The following is a 19,233-nucleotide window of genomic DNA, read 5'->3' as shown; positions in this document are numbered from 1 at the left end:
AAACAAATCTGGGGGTAGCAGCAAGTTACATTAGTTCATTGAGATCCCACAAAAACCCATGGATCCCTGGTCACGGACTGAAGGACGGGTGGTAAAAGTATTAGAGGACCGGTGTTGGTCATTAATTTGTTGCCCAACACAAAACTGCAAGTATCTTTAAAAACCAAATGAAAGTTTTTGAATTTGCTTAACATTCTCCAGCAAACTCCAGCAGCTGGCAATCAAGAGTATAATATGGGCCCTCCGCAGGCAGGAGCAGTGTTTACATGTTTTTCAATTTTCATACAAAACACAGTACAGGCAAACATGACAGTGGGTTTTTAAACATACAAGGGTTACAGGTATCACATAGCATTGCATAAATGACATTTGTAACATGAGTGGGACAATCATCATGTCCACATTACATTGTTCACTCAATCTAGTATAATACGATAGTGTCGCTAGACAGTCCTTACTGCTACATCTGTTACCAGCCATTCTGTATCAACACACGTACAACATAACACACGAAAGTAAGAAATCACAACTGAACAAAAGAAATTGAAGTGGGAAATAAAAGAAGTGGTCAAATTTCTTCATCTAATGTACATCACTGCACATTATCTGCACATCTGAGTATTGTGGCGGTATTATTATATGTTGCACTACAACCTGGACGGGCAAGCGTACCTTGGGCACGTCCTCTCTTGTTTTGGGCCAAGGCCTCCTAGTTAATTCAAGTGGGATCTTTTCAAACATTCATTAAACCACCCCACTCTCCCTCAAATCTGGCACTGTACCCTGCAGGTCTGCAGGACATTTCCTGGTAGTATTTCATTTTAGATATCCGTTTCCTAATTCCCTCTACCGTGGGTGTCTGTGCACTCTTCCAAAGGCTAGCTATCAGGTTTTTTTGCTGCCAATAGAAACGTGGTTATCTTTAATAACCTGCAAATAAAAGATATTAAAAATATTTTCTCATCTTTAAATGAATACACTAAACAACATAAATACGATGGTTTATTGCAGTGGACTCTGTCCACACGCTTTACGTCAAACTTTTTTGAAGTGTCTTGACAAAAAAACAGGGCTCTCCCAATGCCTCAAGTCCAGTCTCTTCATTACGATGCAGCTAATATGAAAGGGAACGTCTGCACTATATTTCCAACTTTGGATCGCAAGGGTTGGCTGAGTGCGTTAAGTTCGATCTCCCCCAATATGCTCAACTTATTGCTGCTTTCCAAATTTGGACCACTGATGTGGATGGCCACTTCTGCATTGACAGAGCTGCAGCAGAGGAGTTAAACTTTAGACAGGTCTGCTTCTAAACACTCTGAGACACACCAAAGGTCAAGGACGTCCAACCTTTACCTGCACCATAACCACTTCATGGATAGCATACTTAGAGGGCCCCTTAAATATGGAATAACAAAAATATATTACTGCTTTGCCCTCATCAGGCTCTCTCTGTATACACTGACGTGAAAAATAAATTCACACATTACCTTTTAGAACACACACAAAAAATAATCTGTTTTGCAAATAATTTGGCATTGGAGGGTTAATAAGAAGTTTGACCGAGTTTCGCTCTTTTTGTTGGCAGGCCTACTTCTACGACCTGGACAAGGTGAGCTTCATTTATATATATATATTATTCCCACCATACAAATATAAAACATATCATACCTTCTTTGATCTTCTAACCAGTCTAACCACCTGATTCCTAAAAACACATATACTTTATAATAACATTCCCTGCTAGTCACTAAAGCCTGAATTGTCTGGAGTTCAAAGTGAACTGAAAATTTAGGCCCAAAATTGCTGAGATTGAGAAGTTCTCCAATCCAGGTATACTTTTAGTTTAGCTAATTTGGCCTGAAATTTAAAATCCACTTAGAATTCCCGACAATCACACTCTATAGAACATCCTCGTTATTAAATCTGAATTGTACCCATTCTTGTTTTATGAATGTTTCTGTTATATTATAAACTTTGGGACTTATGAGAATACACTCTAACCTAAGATGCTAAACTATGTTAGAAATATTCTCAATCGAGCATTATCTTGTAACTTTTTAAAGGAATCCACAGAGGGAAATATTCCGAAGAAGGTCACGGTTTGTCACAAATGATTTAACTTCTACCAACCCTCCAGCAAAATAAAGCATGGCTACTAGCTGTGCACGAGTCTGATTCTGTTTAATGGGGCTACAAATTCTACAGTCTGTGTTTGGTTATGCGAATAATTACAGAAATGTTTTTTTTTTACTTTTTTGGGAATTTACTTTGAGTATCAGGAATCCTAAGTTTAAATATTCACCCTTTCTTTGTGACAACGGCCTCTTAGAGTTGCCAAGAAATGTCATTGACATTCATGTCGACTTCCTGTTTACAAAACAAGTTAAAGGTTCGAAAAGGCTTCCCTAAAAAAAAAAAAATGTTGGTTTTCAAAATGGTGGCTGAAACTTCTTGTCATTTAAAAAAACAAAACATTTTATTCTTTATTTTTACTCATTATTCACAACGTTGTGAGAGAAGCAGGAGTTTGCAGGTGTTCTATCATTCTGCTATACCTGTCAGATTTAGAACACCGGCATAATACAAATAAGAACAATGTTACATTCAGGTAGACCCTTATAAAGACTCTGTGTATTTGGTGTCTGATACCTTGAGGTGAGTTTTTTTTTTTTTTTTTTAAGTTATGGGGAAGCTTGGGCCAGCTCATTTAGTGCAGGTTATTTGGTGGCCTCGGGGAAGCAGGTTATTTGGTGGCCTCGGGGAAGCTATGGGGAAGCTTGGGCCAGCTCATTTAGTGCAGGTTATTTGGTGGCCTCGGTATGGGCAATGTTATGCTACTTAAATTGTACAGTTCCATACCGTGTAATCGACGTGGAGTTCCTTGGGCTAGGGGTCATGTGTGCAGAGGCCCTTAAAAAAACAAACAAAAAAAAAACCTAAAATAGTAAATAGGATTTAGACTAAGCGGAAATCAAAACGAGTAGAGTGATGTTGTTGTGTTATCTTCCCTTGGGCTAGGCTACTATCCAGGATCTGGAAGGTTTTGCGCACCTCTTGGGCTGTGGGGTAGTAGACTGGGTTTTATTGACGTGGGTAACTTTGACCTGCAGCTTCCACGGTGAGTGCCATCTGTAACGGATATCTCTGTGTTGGAGTGCTGCCGTGAAGGGGTGCAGGGATCTTCTCCATTGTAGTGTTTCCCCTGAGAGGTTGGCATAAAATGTCAGCGACATATTCTCGAACTCGTAAGGTGATGTTCCCTTCAGCGCCGCCAGTAATGCCGCCTTATCCCTGTAGCAGACAAATTGTACCGCTATGTCTCTAGTGGAGGAGTCCGGTGCTCTTTGGGGTTTCGGAACTCGGAAGGTCCCATCTATTTGGATGCTTTTGGCCTGTTTGGGAGTCAGCAAGGCCCCCATCAGTTGCCGCACTGGGTGTGGGAGTTCTGCCGTTGGTAATTCATCGGGTACTCCTCGTACCTTGATATTGTTCTGGCACCGTGAGCCTTCCAGGAGGGCAAACTGCTGCTCGAAGGTAAGTTGTTGCTTTTTAAGGCATCGCACTTCTTCTTCCAGAGAGACAAGCCGTTTGGACTGCTGTGTGGTTGTCTTTTCCACGGTCTCTATGCAACACACAAGGCCAGAGAGTTTGGAGCGTAGGGAGGCCACGTTGGCCTGAATGGTTTTCTGAAGGCTGGCAAGCAGTTCCTTCAGGGTGGTCATGGTCACAGGCTGGGTGTCAGCATTCTGAGGGATTGCCTGGAAGTGGGGTGGAGTTGGCATGATAGTAGTCCCACTGTCCAGCAGCAATTCCTCCGAGGAGTCTGAGAAGTCGTCGTAGTTGGCGGCCATCTTGGATCCGCCCGCACCATGCACTTGTCTCAGTAGATCCCCGATGTTCATACCCATCCTAGGTTTGTCGGGCTTTTGTTTCTTACTCTTGCAGCCATTGTGAGTGTGGGTGTCTGTGTCTCCATTTTCGGGTCACTATGGGGTCTTCATCGCTATTTTTAGCACTGTGTAGTACAGAGCCCTTGTAGTGTGCGTCTGTCTTGCTCGGCTCCGCCCTTCTTGAAATTTTTTATAGAAATTCCTATGACACGATTTTACTATTTTGTACTTTTAGGTTTTCCTCCATTTTTCCTTACCTACTTGATTGATGGCTGAGATCAGGCTGAGTTTGGTCATTTGGAATGAGTAACTTGACTGGTGACTGAAATCAGCCCGAGCCTGGCTAACAGCCATTTACAAACCAACTACTCTATGTATGCTGCAATTTGATTTACAAATGTCCTATTAAACAATTGTTCTTTGGTATATTTCTACAGGAGATACGTTTGATTGAGAGGCATATTCGAAAGTTGGAGTTCCATATCAGCAAGGTACGTAGCCTAATGTTTAAATATAAATGTGTTTTTCTTGGTCGATACCAATATATTTTATCTTAAGACTTTAGTTCAATGACTGCAGAAGAGAATGTTTAACATTCAGGGGTCCCTAATGTGTACGTGAACCCCACAGTTTACCTACAAATTTCAGATGCAGCACCTCTTGGCAATTTAAGATTTGAACTAAGTGGCAATTTCTCCAAATACAATTGCAAAATTTGGATACAAATGTAAACATTTTTAAAGTTCTAGATCTAAGTTTCTAAAAAAAAATAATCCTCCCTGGCTCCCAGGCAAAGAACGAATCGCAGATCCGGAGCCTTACAGAAGCTAAGGGGTCGGGGGTCACTGGCACCCTGTTCACCCCCATTATTAACATTTTATAGCAAAGAACTGGGGGTGTCGTGGCTACAGGTAATCCAGATGGGGAAAAGATGTCCGTGCTCACTAACGTACACATTCTTTAAATGCCTTTTCATTTCCCATGACAAATCCAATAAATATGACCAGTTGTCCTGTTTCCATGCGATGTACTGTTTGTGGATGCAGTATTTTCACCAACTGTGGTGGAAAGTCATTACAAGGTGGGATTAGAGTTTGCAGAATACCGTCATCACATTCTTTATGTAGAATTATATAGAGAGATATGTTTAGACCATAAAGAGCAAAATTTACTAAGCGGTTCGATGTTGACAGAATATTCTCCTGGGCTCCTGTTAGTGCACATAACCTAACTGGGTGACGATTTCCACTTGTAGTCTACAGGGAAAGTTGCGGCATGGATAAAGTTATCTAAAGTAATAGAATCCAGCTCTTTGTCTTAAATTTCAGATCTAAAAAAAGTTTTAAAGGGTTACTGGAGTATGTGAGTGCAGGTTTTATGAAATGCTGCACCAACGATATTTAACCCCTCTGCTGCCAGAGCTACGTATGAGTGACGTTCTGTGAGCAGGCCAGCCTGCATGCTTTGTGTTACTCAGGATAGATCACAATGTATCTACAACAAGGAAAAAAATGTTCTCAGATTGAACCTAGACTCCCATAAAAAGGCTTGAATTCTTATTTTTTGTAACCTTTGCTCCTTTAATGGAAAGCATAAATAGTTTTTTTTGTGTTTTTTTCCTGCAACATATGATTCTTATCCAAGCGCAGCTGAACGAGCAGATGTGCAGCGCTGGCTCTAAATTCCGATAGTAACTAAATTCCAACAGGAAGGCACTGACCTATAATTCACTGCTGTGACATTAATACAGATCGGTAGTTTACCTTTACATGTAATAAGCGTTTCTGGGTTCCCTCTCCGACACCGTAATCTGCTGTTTGACGGACTAGTACTTGTAATAAAATAAATAAACCAGGAAATGATTCTGAGCGATGCGGACTGCACTCGAGAAGGCGATCTGGTTCTGTTTTCGAGGGTTACAAGAAAATGAAAGCCCATTTATAGCTGGATGTTTAAGCGATGTCAGGTTTGGAGATCCTTCGCAGGCCTCAGTGGTCTTTTTAATGTCAATGTCTTTTACTAAAGTAGGAGGTGAATTTGGACCTTCTGTGGGAGTCTTAGGCTGTGCCTTTGACATTTAACGTAATTAAAGACAGGGTCTTTGTCAGCATTTCTGAGACGTCTATCCCAGATGATGGGTGTGCGATTTCATGGCAGCCAAGGACAATCCTGATGTGACACAGGTTTATTCACTGTAGCACGGATTGTGCAGAACTCACATTTTTCAGCCAGAATACCCAAAAAGGAGACATTTTGCAGTTCAGACATTTTCCTGCCTGGATATTTTAAACCTACAAATTTCAGATCTCATTGTCGGCTCATCAAATTTCTCAGTTTAGCGAATAATCCCCGAAGTGTGACGTCCCTTCAGGCTAATGACAGTTTAATAAGTAAAAAATATATAAATATATAAATACACACAAACACTTTATTTTTCTTTATGTGACTCGTCATATTTTTCTGTATCACCCAAACATATTAAAGGGATTATATGGTATAAGGAATACAAAGACACATTACTAATCCTATAGTGCCCTCTGGCCCTCCGGCACAAGCTGAGTTAAATGACTCCAATGGGCTGAGTTCAATAACTCCAGTGGGCTGAGTTCAGTAACTCCAATGGGCTGAGTTCAATAACTCCAATGGGCTGAGTTCAATAACTCCAATGGGCTGAGTTAAATGACTCCAATGGGCTGAGTTCAATAACTCCAATGGGCTGAGTTCAATAACTCCAATGGGCTGAGTTCAGTAACTTACTATATGTATTCTACTCACAATGCAAAGAGCGGTACGTTTGTGAAACAAACATGACTTATGGTGCAGCCTATTATTTGTCCAATGTTCTATATAACTGACTATAATGACATCAGAACGTTTAGCTAAATCTCTGGCTATATAAGGACAAATCTTGGTATACACGCACATTACAAACTTCACATGCTACAGAGGAGTTCTAAAAATCCTAGCAAAATGTTATTTACTTGTCCATTTGTATCACATTCATCTCTGGATTGTAAGCTCTTTCCAACAGGGTTCTCATCAACCTATTGTTCCTGTAATTTGTAATTGTCTCGCTTAATGTTAAATTTCTGTTTATAATATTGTAAAGCTCTGAGGAATAAATTTGCGTTTTATAAATGCCAATAATAATAATGATAATCCAAACTTCTCATGGTACAGAATAAAAATGACTGTCCGTTCCTTTACACATTAAAAATACATACTCAATAAGAATAGGAACCTAGAGTATGTAATATTCTACCAAGGCCAAAACTGTGAGAAATTATACTGAAAACGAGAGGTACGTCTATGGACGGTGACAGGTGTCCTAGCCAGAGGACTGGTAACAGGCCTCATATACGAAGGAGAATATAACTCCTCCCCTTTAGAATACTGATCTACCAATCCAAGTTTGAGTTTTAGAATACAATGTAGCCAGTTCTAGCATGTTACTCTAAACCATTCTAACCTATATGAATAGGCGGGAGGTTGGCGAAAGCCGCACTACCATATCTGATGGTGACAAGAGGGCAGGAGATCATTAATATCTTAATATGAATTGATTGTGAACCGGATTTCGTATATATTATTATTATGATTAATTTTGCCAGTTGTATAGCGCCATCAGATTCCGTAGCACTTTACAATATTATAAGAGGGGAGATTTAAATATAAATAGGACAATTACAAGAAAACTTACAGTAACGATAGGTTGAAGAGGGCCTTGCTCAAACGCGCTTACAGTCTATAGGAGGTGGGGTATAAAACACATTAGGACAGGAAATATCAATTAAATAACTTGGGAGTGAAGCAGAGCTGGAGGAAAGAGTAGAGTGCTGCCCTTTAGGAGAGAGCAAGGGACAGGTATGTAAGGTAGAGGTTACTCTGGGAGGCCAGGTAGGCAGGCTATTCTAAAGGAAGGGAGCTGCCCGCAAGAAGTCCTGCAAGCGTGAGTTGGCCACATAAGTGATATATCTGTATATCACTTATGTTGCGTTTTAATTTTATCCACAGTTTGTCACCATTGTTATAATAAACCCGTTTTAACCTGTTTTTTCAGATTGAAGAACTTTATGAAACGTATTGCGTACAATGGAGATTACGTGTTGGAGCATGTAATATGAAGCATGCGTTTTCTTTGTCTCCTTCCACGAAAGCCTCCAGAGAGAGTCTAGTGGAGCTGTTCAAGAACTTCCAGGAGTGTACGGAGGTAACTGGATCTGTTAGCAGGCCCATAGAGTGATACATCGAAGGATCAATGTTCAGTGACTTAAAGGGACGTACCAGGCAGGATCTGACCCATTATTTGTTATGTATCCTATTTAATGAATTAATAATATGCATTACCCTCCTGCCACCCCAAATAAAAGAATGAAAACTCATATTTTAAAGATCTTTTCCTGCTAAACCCCAGGCTGTGCAGGATTTGCAATTGGCTCTCAGCAAACCAGTATGGGATTCACACGAATACTCTCCATAGCGGTTCTTAGGTTTTCCCGTAACTAGGTTCTTAGAGTTGGAATACATTTGTCTTATTTGATATACCGCAGTATGTATGGCACCCAACGTGTAGCACATGGAGAGTCTATTCAAAGTGTTTGTGGTAGTCTTATGTCTTCTCAATACTCAGAACATATGGGGGGGAGGATATTGTGAAATTGTTGTGATCTAAAAATTGGAGCAATCACTAACGTAATGTTCCTGTAAATCTTAGTTGTTTCCACGGTGACTGACTTAGTTTTAGAATTTGTGCCAATTTTCACAACACTTTGTATAATTACCCCACTGTTTCCATCTACAACAGAAACATTGTAATACTTACTCAAGATCTAAGTATGCCGGAAATTCAAACACCCCCCCATATATAAGATATACATGTAAACAGATCATTACTCAGGCAAGATATTTTACAGAATAAACATTTTTAAACGTTTTTTGTAAGAATATGGGGATTTGGTCAGACAATTTGCTCATAGTTAATTCTACCTCTGCATAAAAGTATTGAAATATCCATGTGTGCTAACTTGGAGCCAAACCACTTTATTTTGGAGGACGCATAGTCCTTAATGCCTAATCTGCTCCATTAAACTGATAGAATGTGTATGCTGCTCCGGGCCCTTCTTTTGGGGTACGTGTGGGTGGAGGAGCACAATAGACATGTGCAATTTGTTTCGTTCCGAATGTTTATTCGTACAAATTTCGTGAAATTCAGCCATTCAGATGCTTACGAATGTCTGAAGTTCCAAAGTGCCAAAGTTTCGAAGTGCTTCGGATTTCTGAAAAGTGGCAAAAGAGAGTGGGAGTCAAGACAGGAATCTTGACTAATAAGCTAATTACTGGCACTGGGAGCCCTATAGAAGTGTAAGTGGTTGTGGTGGCAAACACAAGCTCTTTGTTTCCTACAATCTGTGTATATAATATTTAGTTCCTTTTTTCCCCAGTGGTTTCTTGTTTAAGACAGTAGTCATAGGACTATAATGCTCCCCAAACTCCATGTTGGAGCTGAGTAACATTTTTTAATTACTTGAAATAGATCTCCTATAAAAGACCCAGTTATACAGAGTATATTTGTGACTGGGGAAAACCGTGGACGGGAGACTCTTGTGTTATACTCTCAGTGAGGATCAAGGGTAGTTATGCTTTGTGTAGTGTTCCTTTAACTAGTTTTTTTTTCATTATGAACTCGTAGCTGTGTGATTTTCTTGTTAGAACATTTTCCTGACATATTCAGTACTTCACCTTTAAAATGAGACGGCAAACCATTTTGAGGTACGAGAGACATGAGCATTCTCTCTGTTTCCTGACTGCTGATGGTCCTTCTCCAAAATGTTGAAATGGTTTGAGTTTGTACAGTATTGAAGGTGAAGTATAACATCGCCAAAGAAAAGCAGCTGTTTCATTGAATATTTTATGGATTTCAGAGCTAAGCCAGACGCCATTAAGATACGCAAGACGTGTTGGCTCTTCCATCATGTGGAATCCAAGACCGGTAACATCAACGTAGCGGAGGCCTTGAGCTGAATCATTCGCTCAGCGCTGTTTTGTAAGATGCTCGTAATACTCACGTCCGTTGTGCTGAATCCATCCCCCGGTGATGGCACTCAGCGAGCAATGCAGCCATGGAATCCACAGCTGACAATTGTGAGGTCCTCCAATAAATCATGTCTATTTAGGAGTATGCAAGACATCTGCTTTCTATTACCGAAACAGCCTGAAAATTTCTATAAACAAAGCAGGACATGCCAAATCCACGTGTGGAGAGTGAAAAGAGCATTGGGGGAGAAGTGACATTTTTATCTTTAAATTCATCATGGGTTGCTTTATTAATGTAAAGACACTGTCGGGAGCTGCAAGTCAGGACTTTTCATACGTGTGTGTGTGTGTGTGTGTGTGTGTGTGTATATATATATAAAATCATTCTGGACAACAAGGGTGTCATCTACGTACCTGGCTACAACTCACGATGGTTCATGTCTTTACACAAATCCAGTTCTGATTATTTATAAAAAAAATATATATATATTTATGGCCATTATGGTTCCATTCCTTGAAACCTGAAATAGTTTGTCCAGATTCATTGGAATGAATGGCGTTTAATAGGTCCAAAATAATGGATTTCTGGAAATATTTAAAATAGCAAGAGTCCTGTTTTTTATTTTTTTATTTTTTTATTTTATTTGTGGTTTTTGAATCTGCTGATAAATGTCTTTTGCTCTGATGGCGTATTTTAGTTAATTTCATAATGCATACATATCTATAGGAAGAGAAGGGCTAAATTCTACATAATCACATTCTTTACAGTTCTTTTCCGCCTTTTTGTGGACTCGCCCGGAGTCTGACAGGCGCTGTGGCTGGTTCCACTACGAGCAAAACCATGGGCAGTGCATTCCCCAGGATTTAATGTATATCTGAACTTCAAATGTAGGCATAACACATGTTCTAAAACATGCAAAATCGAAACCTGGGGTTTTGAGGCTCAAAAATGTATTTGCTCAATAACACATTGAAATTATTCTGTAATCTCTCACATAAATATTTCACATATGAAAAAAAAAATGTAAGTCTTGTTTGCATTGTGTTCAAGCCCCGTCCTCTCTCTGGAGTGGACTGCTTGACTCACAGTGTAGGAGCAGGGTGACAAGTGAAATACAACGACAAATTAAATGCAGAATTTGCCTTTTTGCACCATCTTACCACGAATGATACCATCTGTGTAATTTATAAAGCGTTAGACATATGCTCCTATGAAATCAAATTTAACATCTCTGTAACTCCGGACGTAAACCTGTAACAGAGATGGTTTTGTTTTTTTGTTAAAATACTTTGATCACTGCAAGTTCTTCACTAAACTGTGACTTTTTGGGAATTCACGAGGAATTTTCAGATTTCAGGACAAACTAGTCGAATCTGAAAATGATTATCTCAAGTCGTCTATATTTCCTATTCAGCTAGTTTGGCTAAAATGTGCGTTTTCCTGCTGAATTCCTGTCGATTCACACGTTTATTATAATCCAGATCTAAATGTGGTTTAAAATCAAAATAAGAAGCTGGCATCGCGACCTCTATACATAACAAAATTGTGCTTATTCCGATGTAACACCCAGACCATGGTTGAACTTTGTGCCCGTTAGTTTGATTTTTGATGCAAGTGGGGATCACCTGTTACCTAACAGGTCTTTGTAAGATACCGGAGTGCAATATATTATCTGTTAAATATTGGTTTATTCTGTATCTTCCTAGGATATGTGTATGATTGAAGGGGCTCTGGAAGTACATTTGGGTGAATTCTTCCTTAAAATGAAAGGTAATCAATATAATCATTATATTTAAACTATGTGCAATTGTGGACACACTGTACTCGCTGTACTCTTTATGAATAAATCACCTTTTATGGCTTCCTTAAATTGCTTTGTCGTTACCATAGTCACTGCAGCATATTGCATTTTTGCACTGCAGCTTGTTTTGTCATTGCAGCTTATCGTAGTGATGATTGTGAGTTTTTGGATGAGATCCATCTGTTTTTTTTTCCAATATTTTTGCGTACGAGGTTTAAGGATGGCAGGGATAATCTGCGGGTCCTGGGGATGACTTAGCCCAGGGCTCACAGTTTGCTATTATTATTTTATTATTTATATAGTGCCAGCAAATTCCATATTGATGTCCGTATCTCGAAATGAAAATCCATGTTATCATTATCTCGGCTATAGTCATGCGCCGGGCTTTGGGTGCTTGGAAAAGCTTAATTTTGAATCAAACTTCCTGAAAAACTGAAAATTGCACCAAAAAGTAACTGAATTGAAATCAGTACAAGAAGCTGTTAATAATGCATTGTGTGAAACCAGTCCGTACTGGATATATTGGATATATACACTGTATTTGTCAAACTAGCGGCCAATGGGTGTGTAGTTCAAGAGTTATCTGGTTTTCAATGTGGTTTTATAAGATCATGGTTTGTGTAGATGCGCTCCCAAAAAACATCGTCCCAGAATTCAGTGTGAATGAATGTTTCAGAAGAAATTAGGAACTAGTAATTAAATATGGACCTGATCATAAAATGCATGCTTTCTGTCACTTCTAGGCGGCATGGTAACATGGTTACCATGGCAACTGGTACCTGGGTTAATTTCATTGCCATCTTGAGTGTATTTCCCACTATTCTCTGCTTATCACATGATTGCAAAGGCTTCTTGGAATTGTGTAGTCCATATATGACCATCCCTGAGATAAGAGTTGTTGTTTTTTGAGTTAACCCTCTCTCTAAATTGTAATTCTTCTCTCATCCTAGGCCTGGTGGGCTACGCACGACTGTGTCCTGGAGACCATTATGAGGTAGAGGAACAGCCTGGGCTTCGAAACAAACATCTTTATCCATTTTACTAACCCCGGCAGGTCCCCGTGTTGGAGAAAGCGGTCCTAAACCGTAATATGGAAAACTTGCTGCTGCTCATAAAACACAGAATTAAAAACTGCATTAGAGGCATTAAAATTAATCCTGAGACTTACATCATTTTCCAGGGTTTCTGTGCCACCCATTCAAACTGCAGAAACTCTGGGGGAAAATGCTTTAAAGCGAAATTGTTATTTGAAAAGCTTGGCTTGTGCGGCTTTGCTCCATATTAACAGATTAATGGCTGCAGGGAATTCCCGTTCCGATATGATAGATTGGGGTGGGGGATAAATGTATATATCTGCAAGACTTGTGAGCGAGGCCTTCAAATTCCCTAAATGTGTGTCTTTCTTCTGTTTTTTTTTTTCTTGTAACAGTTGGAAGATATATAATAGTTTCATGTACACATGTTTCAAGCAAACACTGCAAAAGCTTCATTCACATCCAAGAAATATCAGAGATCCAAAAATACAATAACTGCTAGTCGGCTGCCAGTATTGGTGACATTTCAACCCTAAGCCCTAAAGCAATCTGAGCCATTGGGGAAAAAAACTCTCTCTATATATATTATTTTTTTTTTTCTTTTTTTTTATATATTTTTTTTCATCTTAGTCAAGCGTTTTTTTTTTTCTCTCTAGTTTCGGGTTTTGTAAAGTGAATTTCACTGTAACAGCAATCAGTCATTTAATATATAAACCCCGTTTCTTGTTGGAATTCCGTAACAAATATTCTGGGATTCATTGTTATTGTAGCAAATGGAAGAATGAACTGCAAAACGTGGGCAAAAATAGCTGATCTGGCTACATTCTCCAACAACCAGCTACAATCACAGCTCAGCTGTTTAAACCGAAATTTTTACAATTTTACAATTTCTTTCTTTTTACTGAACGTACTGTCATGTTTACAATTCCATTTCTAGTTTCCTATATTGGGGTCTTTACTGAACGTACTGTCATGTTTACAATTCCATTTCTAGTTCCCTATATTGGGGTCTTTACTGAACGTACTGTCATGTTTACAATTCCATTTTTAGTTCCCTATATTGGGGTCTTTACTGAACGTACTGTCATGTTTTCAATTCCATTTCTAGTTCCCTATATTGGGGTCTTTACTGAACGTACTGTCATGTTTACAATTCCATTTTTAGTTTCCTATATTGGGGTCTTTACTGAACGTACTGTCATGTTTACAATTCCATTTCTAGTTCCCTATATTGGGGTCTTTACTGAACGTACTGTCATGTTTACAATTCCATTTTTAGTTCCCTATATTGGGGTCTTTACTGAACGTACTGCCATGTTTACAATTCCATTTCTAGTTCCCTATATTGGGGTCTTTACTGAACGTACTGTCATGTTTACAATTCCATTTTTAGTTCCCTATATTGGGGTCTTTACTGAACGTACTGTCATGTTTACAATTCCATTTTTAGTTCCCTATATTGGGGTCTTTACTGAACGTACTGTCATGTTTACAATTCCATTTCTAGTTCCCTATATTGGGGTCTTTACTGAACGTACTGTCATGTTTACAATTCCATTTTTAGTTCCCTATATTGGGGTCTTTACTGAACGTACTGTCATGTTTACAATTCCATTTTTAGTTCCCTATAATGGGGTCTTTACTGAACGTACTGTCATGTTTACAATTCCATTTTTAGTTCCCTATATTGGGGTCTTTACTGAACGTACTGTCATGTTTACAATTCCATTTTTAGTTCCCTATATTGGGGTCTTTACTGAACGTACTGTCATGTTTACAATTCCATTTTTAGTTCCCTATATTGGGGTCTTTACTGAACGTACTGTCATGTTTACAATTCCATTTCTAGTTCCCTATATTGGGGTCTTTACTGAACGTACTGTCATGTTTACAATTCCATTTCTAGTTCCCTATATTGGGGTCTTTACTGAACGTACTGTCATGTTTACAATTCCATTTTTAGTTCCCTATATTGGGGTCTTTACTGAACGTACTGTCATGTTTACAATTCCATTTTTAGTTCCCTATATTGGGGTCTTTACTGAACGTACTGTCATGTTTACAATTCCATTTTTAGTTCCCTATAATGGGGTCTTTACTGAACGTACTGTCATGTTTACAATTCCATTTCTAGTTCCCTATATTGGGGTCTTTACTGAACGTACTGTCATGTTTACAATTCCATTTCTAGTTCCCTATATTGGGGTCTTTACTGAACGTACTGTCATGTTTACAATTCCATTTTTAGTTCCCTATATTGGGGTCTTTACTGAACGTACTGTCATGTTTACAATTCCATTTCTAGTTCCCTATATTGGGGTCTTTACTGAACGTACTGTCATGTTTACAATTCCATTTCTAGTTCCCTATAATGGGGTCTTTACTGAACGTACTGTCATGTTTACAATTCCATTTTTAGTTCCCTATATTGGGGTCTTTACTGAACGTACTGTCATGTTTACAATTCCATTTTTAGTTCCCTATATTGGGGTCTTTACTGAACGTACTGTCATGTTTACAATTCCATTTCTAGTTCCCTATATTGGGGTCTTTACTGAACGTACTGTCATGTTTTCAATTCCATTTTTAGTTCCCTATAATGGGGTCTTTACTGAACGTACTGTCATGTTTACAATTCCATTTCTAGTTCCCTATAATGGGGTCTTTACTGAACGTACTGTCATGTTTACAATTCCATTTTTAGTTCCCTATATTGGGGTCTTTACTGAACGTACTGTCAGGTTTACAATTCCATTTCTAGTTCCCTATATTTGGGTCTTTACTGAACGTACTGTCATGTTTACAATTCCATTTCTAGTTCCCTATATTGGGGTCTTTACTGAACGTACTGTCATGTTTTTTTAAGGGGGTGTATTTTAGTTCTGACCGGTCCTTCGTTTCGCAGGTATTAATACGATTAGGACGTCAGAGATGGAGATTAAAAGGAAAGATCGAGTCTGATGACAGCCAGATGTGGGATGAAGAGGAGAAACTTTTTATTCCTAATCTCTGTGAAAACTTTGAAATAAAGGTAATTTCTTGTTTTTAGTTGTTTTTGTGTTTTTTCATCCAAGTTTACCATCTAGTGATTTGATGGAAGATCCCGCCTTAGGCCATGGACTGGTAACAGATTGGTATCAGACGGGCGACTAAACCCAAAAGCTTACAGTCAAATGGCATGTTAATATTCCCCACCCAATGATCCTTTGATCTCATGATATTATGGGCTTTCGGATAACATAATGTAAATATAGCTTGATGAAAGCAATCTTTTCATACGTGTTTGGCGGTATCCTTTGTGTTCTGTACAAAGAGCTTACAGTCTAGTTGTATGACGATACTGCTAAGGGTTCTTCGTGGTTATCCGGTACTGGACTTTACCCTGAGGACCTGCAATAAATGGGGGTCATTGCTGCATAATGCATACAATAATCACTTTTAATCCCTTTCTGCAAAGAGCATTTTTTGTATCCTTCCAAAAAGCCATTTTTGCATAAAATTAAGCTTTGTGTCCTTAAGGAGCACACTGGTCTCCAAAACCAAGCATTGCAACAGTTAAATATGTTTCCAAGTTCCAGCCCCTCCCCATCCAGATGGCCATAAACATATGGTGCCTAAAAGGGTTTTTATGGGATCTGGCATGTTTCCATGGCACCCCTCAGTGTTAAAGGTCTTTAGGGTGAATAGGTATGTGCATACCTTAACAAATAGCTGGCCTCGTACACAGACTCCCTGATGACTTGCACGGTGGCAAACCAAGCATGGATACCAGCAGATCCACCGTGAACGAGGAAATGTGACTCCATCCAGGAGAATTACCGTAAAAACGCATGGTTTATAAACTCCGAACTAGCCGTAACATGTAGACCTTGGACCCCTGGCTCCTGCTCATAGGGGTCTCAAATTATAACGGTTTAAAGAGGTTCTTTATCGTTTTTCTTTTGCTGCATCAGATCATTGAAAATCGATGGCGAGATATGTTTGTACTGGGGCGTTCTGGAAGTTCTGTGTAGACTACAATTCTTGCGAAATGGAAGGCACATTCTACCCATTTCCACAGCGATTGCTCCACATTTAGAACTTTGTCCAACCGAACGTTATTAGATTTCAATACTGAAAGTATCACCCAATCCTGGGAGCAAGCTTTTCTGGTAAAACAAATAATTTAAAGGGATCACCATAGATTAAATATGGTAGGAACCCCTCCCCCTGCATTACATCACTGCGCACACAGCTGTATAAACCCCTCCCCCTGCATTACATCACTGCGCACACAGCTGTATAAACCCCTCCCCCTGCATTACATCACCACTGCACACACAGCTGTATAAACCCCTCCCCCTGCATTACATCACTGCGCACACAGCTGGCTGAAACCCCTCCCCCTGCATTACATCACCACTGCTCACACAGCTGTATAAACCCCTCCCCCTGCATTACATCACTGCGCACACCGCTGTATAAACCCCTCCCCCTGCATTACATCACTGCGCACACAGCTGTATAAACCCCTCCCCCTGCATTACATCACTGCGCACACACCTGTCTGAAACTCCTCCCTCTGTAAAATTAAAATCAACAATTTAATTTTAGAGGTGAGGCTGGGGGGATGACGATGGATGGGGCTGTTTGGGGGTGTGAATTGTGGTGTGGCCAGGGGCGGGGCTGTTCAGAGAAATTTTAGGTGACTTACTAATAACAATATATAGAACTAAAATATAATTTATAAGAAGAACAATGTGTCTTATTTACACAGACTGATTTCTAAACACATTTATTGTAGTTTAACCCCTTAAGGAAAAATGACATGTGTGACATGTCATGATTCCCTTTTATTCCAGAAGTTTGGTCCTTAATGGGTTAAAGACACATTACTGGGAGTATTATTGCTGTGGAGCTCTGTTATACACTCGGTCACATTACTGGGAGTATTATTGCTGTGGAGCTCTGTTATACACTCAGACACATTACTGGGAGTATTATTGCTCTGGAGCTCTGTTATACACTCAGTCACATTACTGGGGAGTATTATTGCTGTGGAGCTCTGTTATACACTCAGACACATTACTGGGAGTATTATTGCTGTGGAGCTCTGTTATACACTCGGTCACATTACTGGGAGTATTATTGCTGTGGAGCTCTGTTATACACTCAGTCACATTACTGGGAGTATTATTTCTGTGTAGCTCTGTTATACACTCAGACACATTACTGGGAGTATTATTGCTGTGGAGCTCTGTTATACACTCAGTCACATTACTGGGGAGTATTATTGCTGTGGAGCTCTGTTATACACTCAGTCACATTACTGGGAGTATTATTACTGTGGAGCTCTGTTAAACACTCAGACACATGACTGGGAGTATTATTGCTGTGGAGCTCTATTATATGCTCAGACACACCACAACAATACGGAGCTTCTAGAAAAGAGGGACAGAGGTATTTGGGCCCAAAATAGGCACTGTCCCTCTTAAATAGGGACAATTGGGAGGTATGGTCTTTTACTGCTCACAGAGCTACCGGAAACCACTGCCCCTGCATTCCATCACTGCTTCAAGATGTCAAAAGTAGCTATTTAAACTGTTTGCTAGGCATGTGCATGACTGCTCACTGTTTTAAAAAAAAAAAATAGTGCCCCCCCTGGCCCCCACCCCTGAGCGGAGGGTGGGGGCCCTAAATACTAATAAGGGGGGGACCTAATGTCCTCCCCCTGGCCCCCACCCCTGAGCGATGGGTGGGGGCCCTAAACTAGAATAAGGGGGGGGACCTAGTGTCCTCCCCCCTGGCCCCCAACCCTCAGCGGCGGGTGGGGGCCCTAAATACTAATAAGGGGGGGACCTAAGGTCCTCCCCCCTGGCCCCCAACCCTGAGCGGCGGGTGGGGGCCCTTAAAAAAAATATCCCCCCAGGTGACTAGGGGTCCCCAAACCCCTAGTCACCCCCCTCCTCCCCCAATAAAACTTATCCCCCTACCTACCCCCCTCACCCTAAAACTAATGAGGGGCGGACCTTTAACTAAGTACCTGTAAAAAAATAAATAAAACTTACCATTCAATGTTTTCTTTCTTCTAAAATCTTCTTTTTTTCAGCCCCACAGGCTGCTCACTGTTTAATAGACATGCCCCTACTCGCGCTATAGCGAGTAGGGGCAATATTTACTAATACTAAGTAATCTTTACTTAGTATTAGTACATTTGGCTGAAAGACCAATTTAGGTCTTTCAGCCTTTTAGTAGATAGCTCCCTAATACCGTGGGAATTAGCGAGTTATCTACTTATTCATTCCTGACATTACATGACTGGCTAAGTAACTTACATTTTATATGAATGTATGTTACTTGATTGTTTTAAGTGTTGCAAATGCTTACAGGTGAATCCTGGCTATGTTTGTATACTTTTTATTTAAAATTGTATACAATGTAACATTCTTCTTCTTTCACTGGGTAAGTATATTAGTACTTAGGCAATACTGTGCT

General features: G+C 39.8%; 1 protein-coding gene across 3 annotated transcripts in view; it reads left to right on the top strand.

Annotated features, from left to right (window-relative positions):
- RIPOR3 (RIPOR family member 3) overlaps window positions 1-19,233 on the top strand; it is a 117,292-nt gene that overhangs the window by 55,290 nt on the left and 42,769 nt on the right. For all 3 annotated transcript variants that reach the window (XM_063459681.1, XM_063459683.1, XM_063459682.1), the window contains exons 6-11: window positions 1,586-1,609; window positions 4,328-4,381; window positions 7,951-8,100; window positions 11,631-11,694; window positions 12,676-12,719; window positions 15,665-15,790. In XM_063459681.1, coding sequence (XP_063315751.1) covers window positions 1,586-1,609; window positions 4,328-4,381; window positions 7,951-8,100; window positions 11,631-11,694; window positions 12,676-12,719; window positions 15,665-15,790 — 462 coding nt within the window. The remainder of the gene's footprint in view (window positions 1-1,585; window positions 1,610-4,327; window positions 4,382-7,950; window positions 8,101-11,630; window positions 11,695-12,675; window positions 12,720-15,664; window positions 15,791-19,233) is intronic.

The sequence above is a fragment of the Pelobates fuscus genome, chromosome 6 (assembly GCF_036172605.1).
Source record: "Pelobates fuscus isolate aPelFus1 chromosome 6, aPelFus1.pri, whole genome shotgun sequence".
Taxonomy (NCBI): Eukaryota; Metazoa; Chordata; class Amphibia; order Anura; family Pelobatidae; genus Pelobates; species Pelobates fuscus.
Note: the sequence above shows the minus strand (reverse complement) of the source record. Positions and strands in the feature narration are given on the sequence as shown.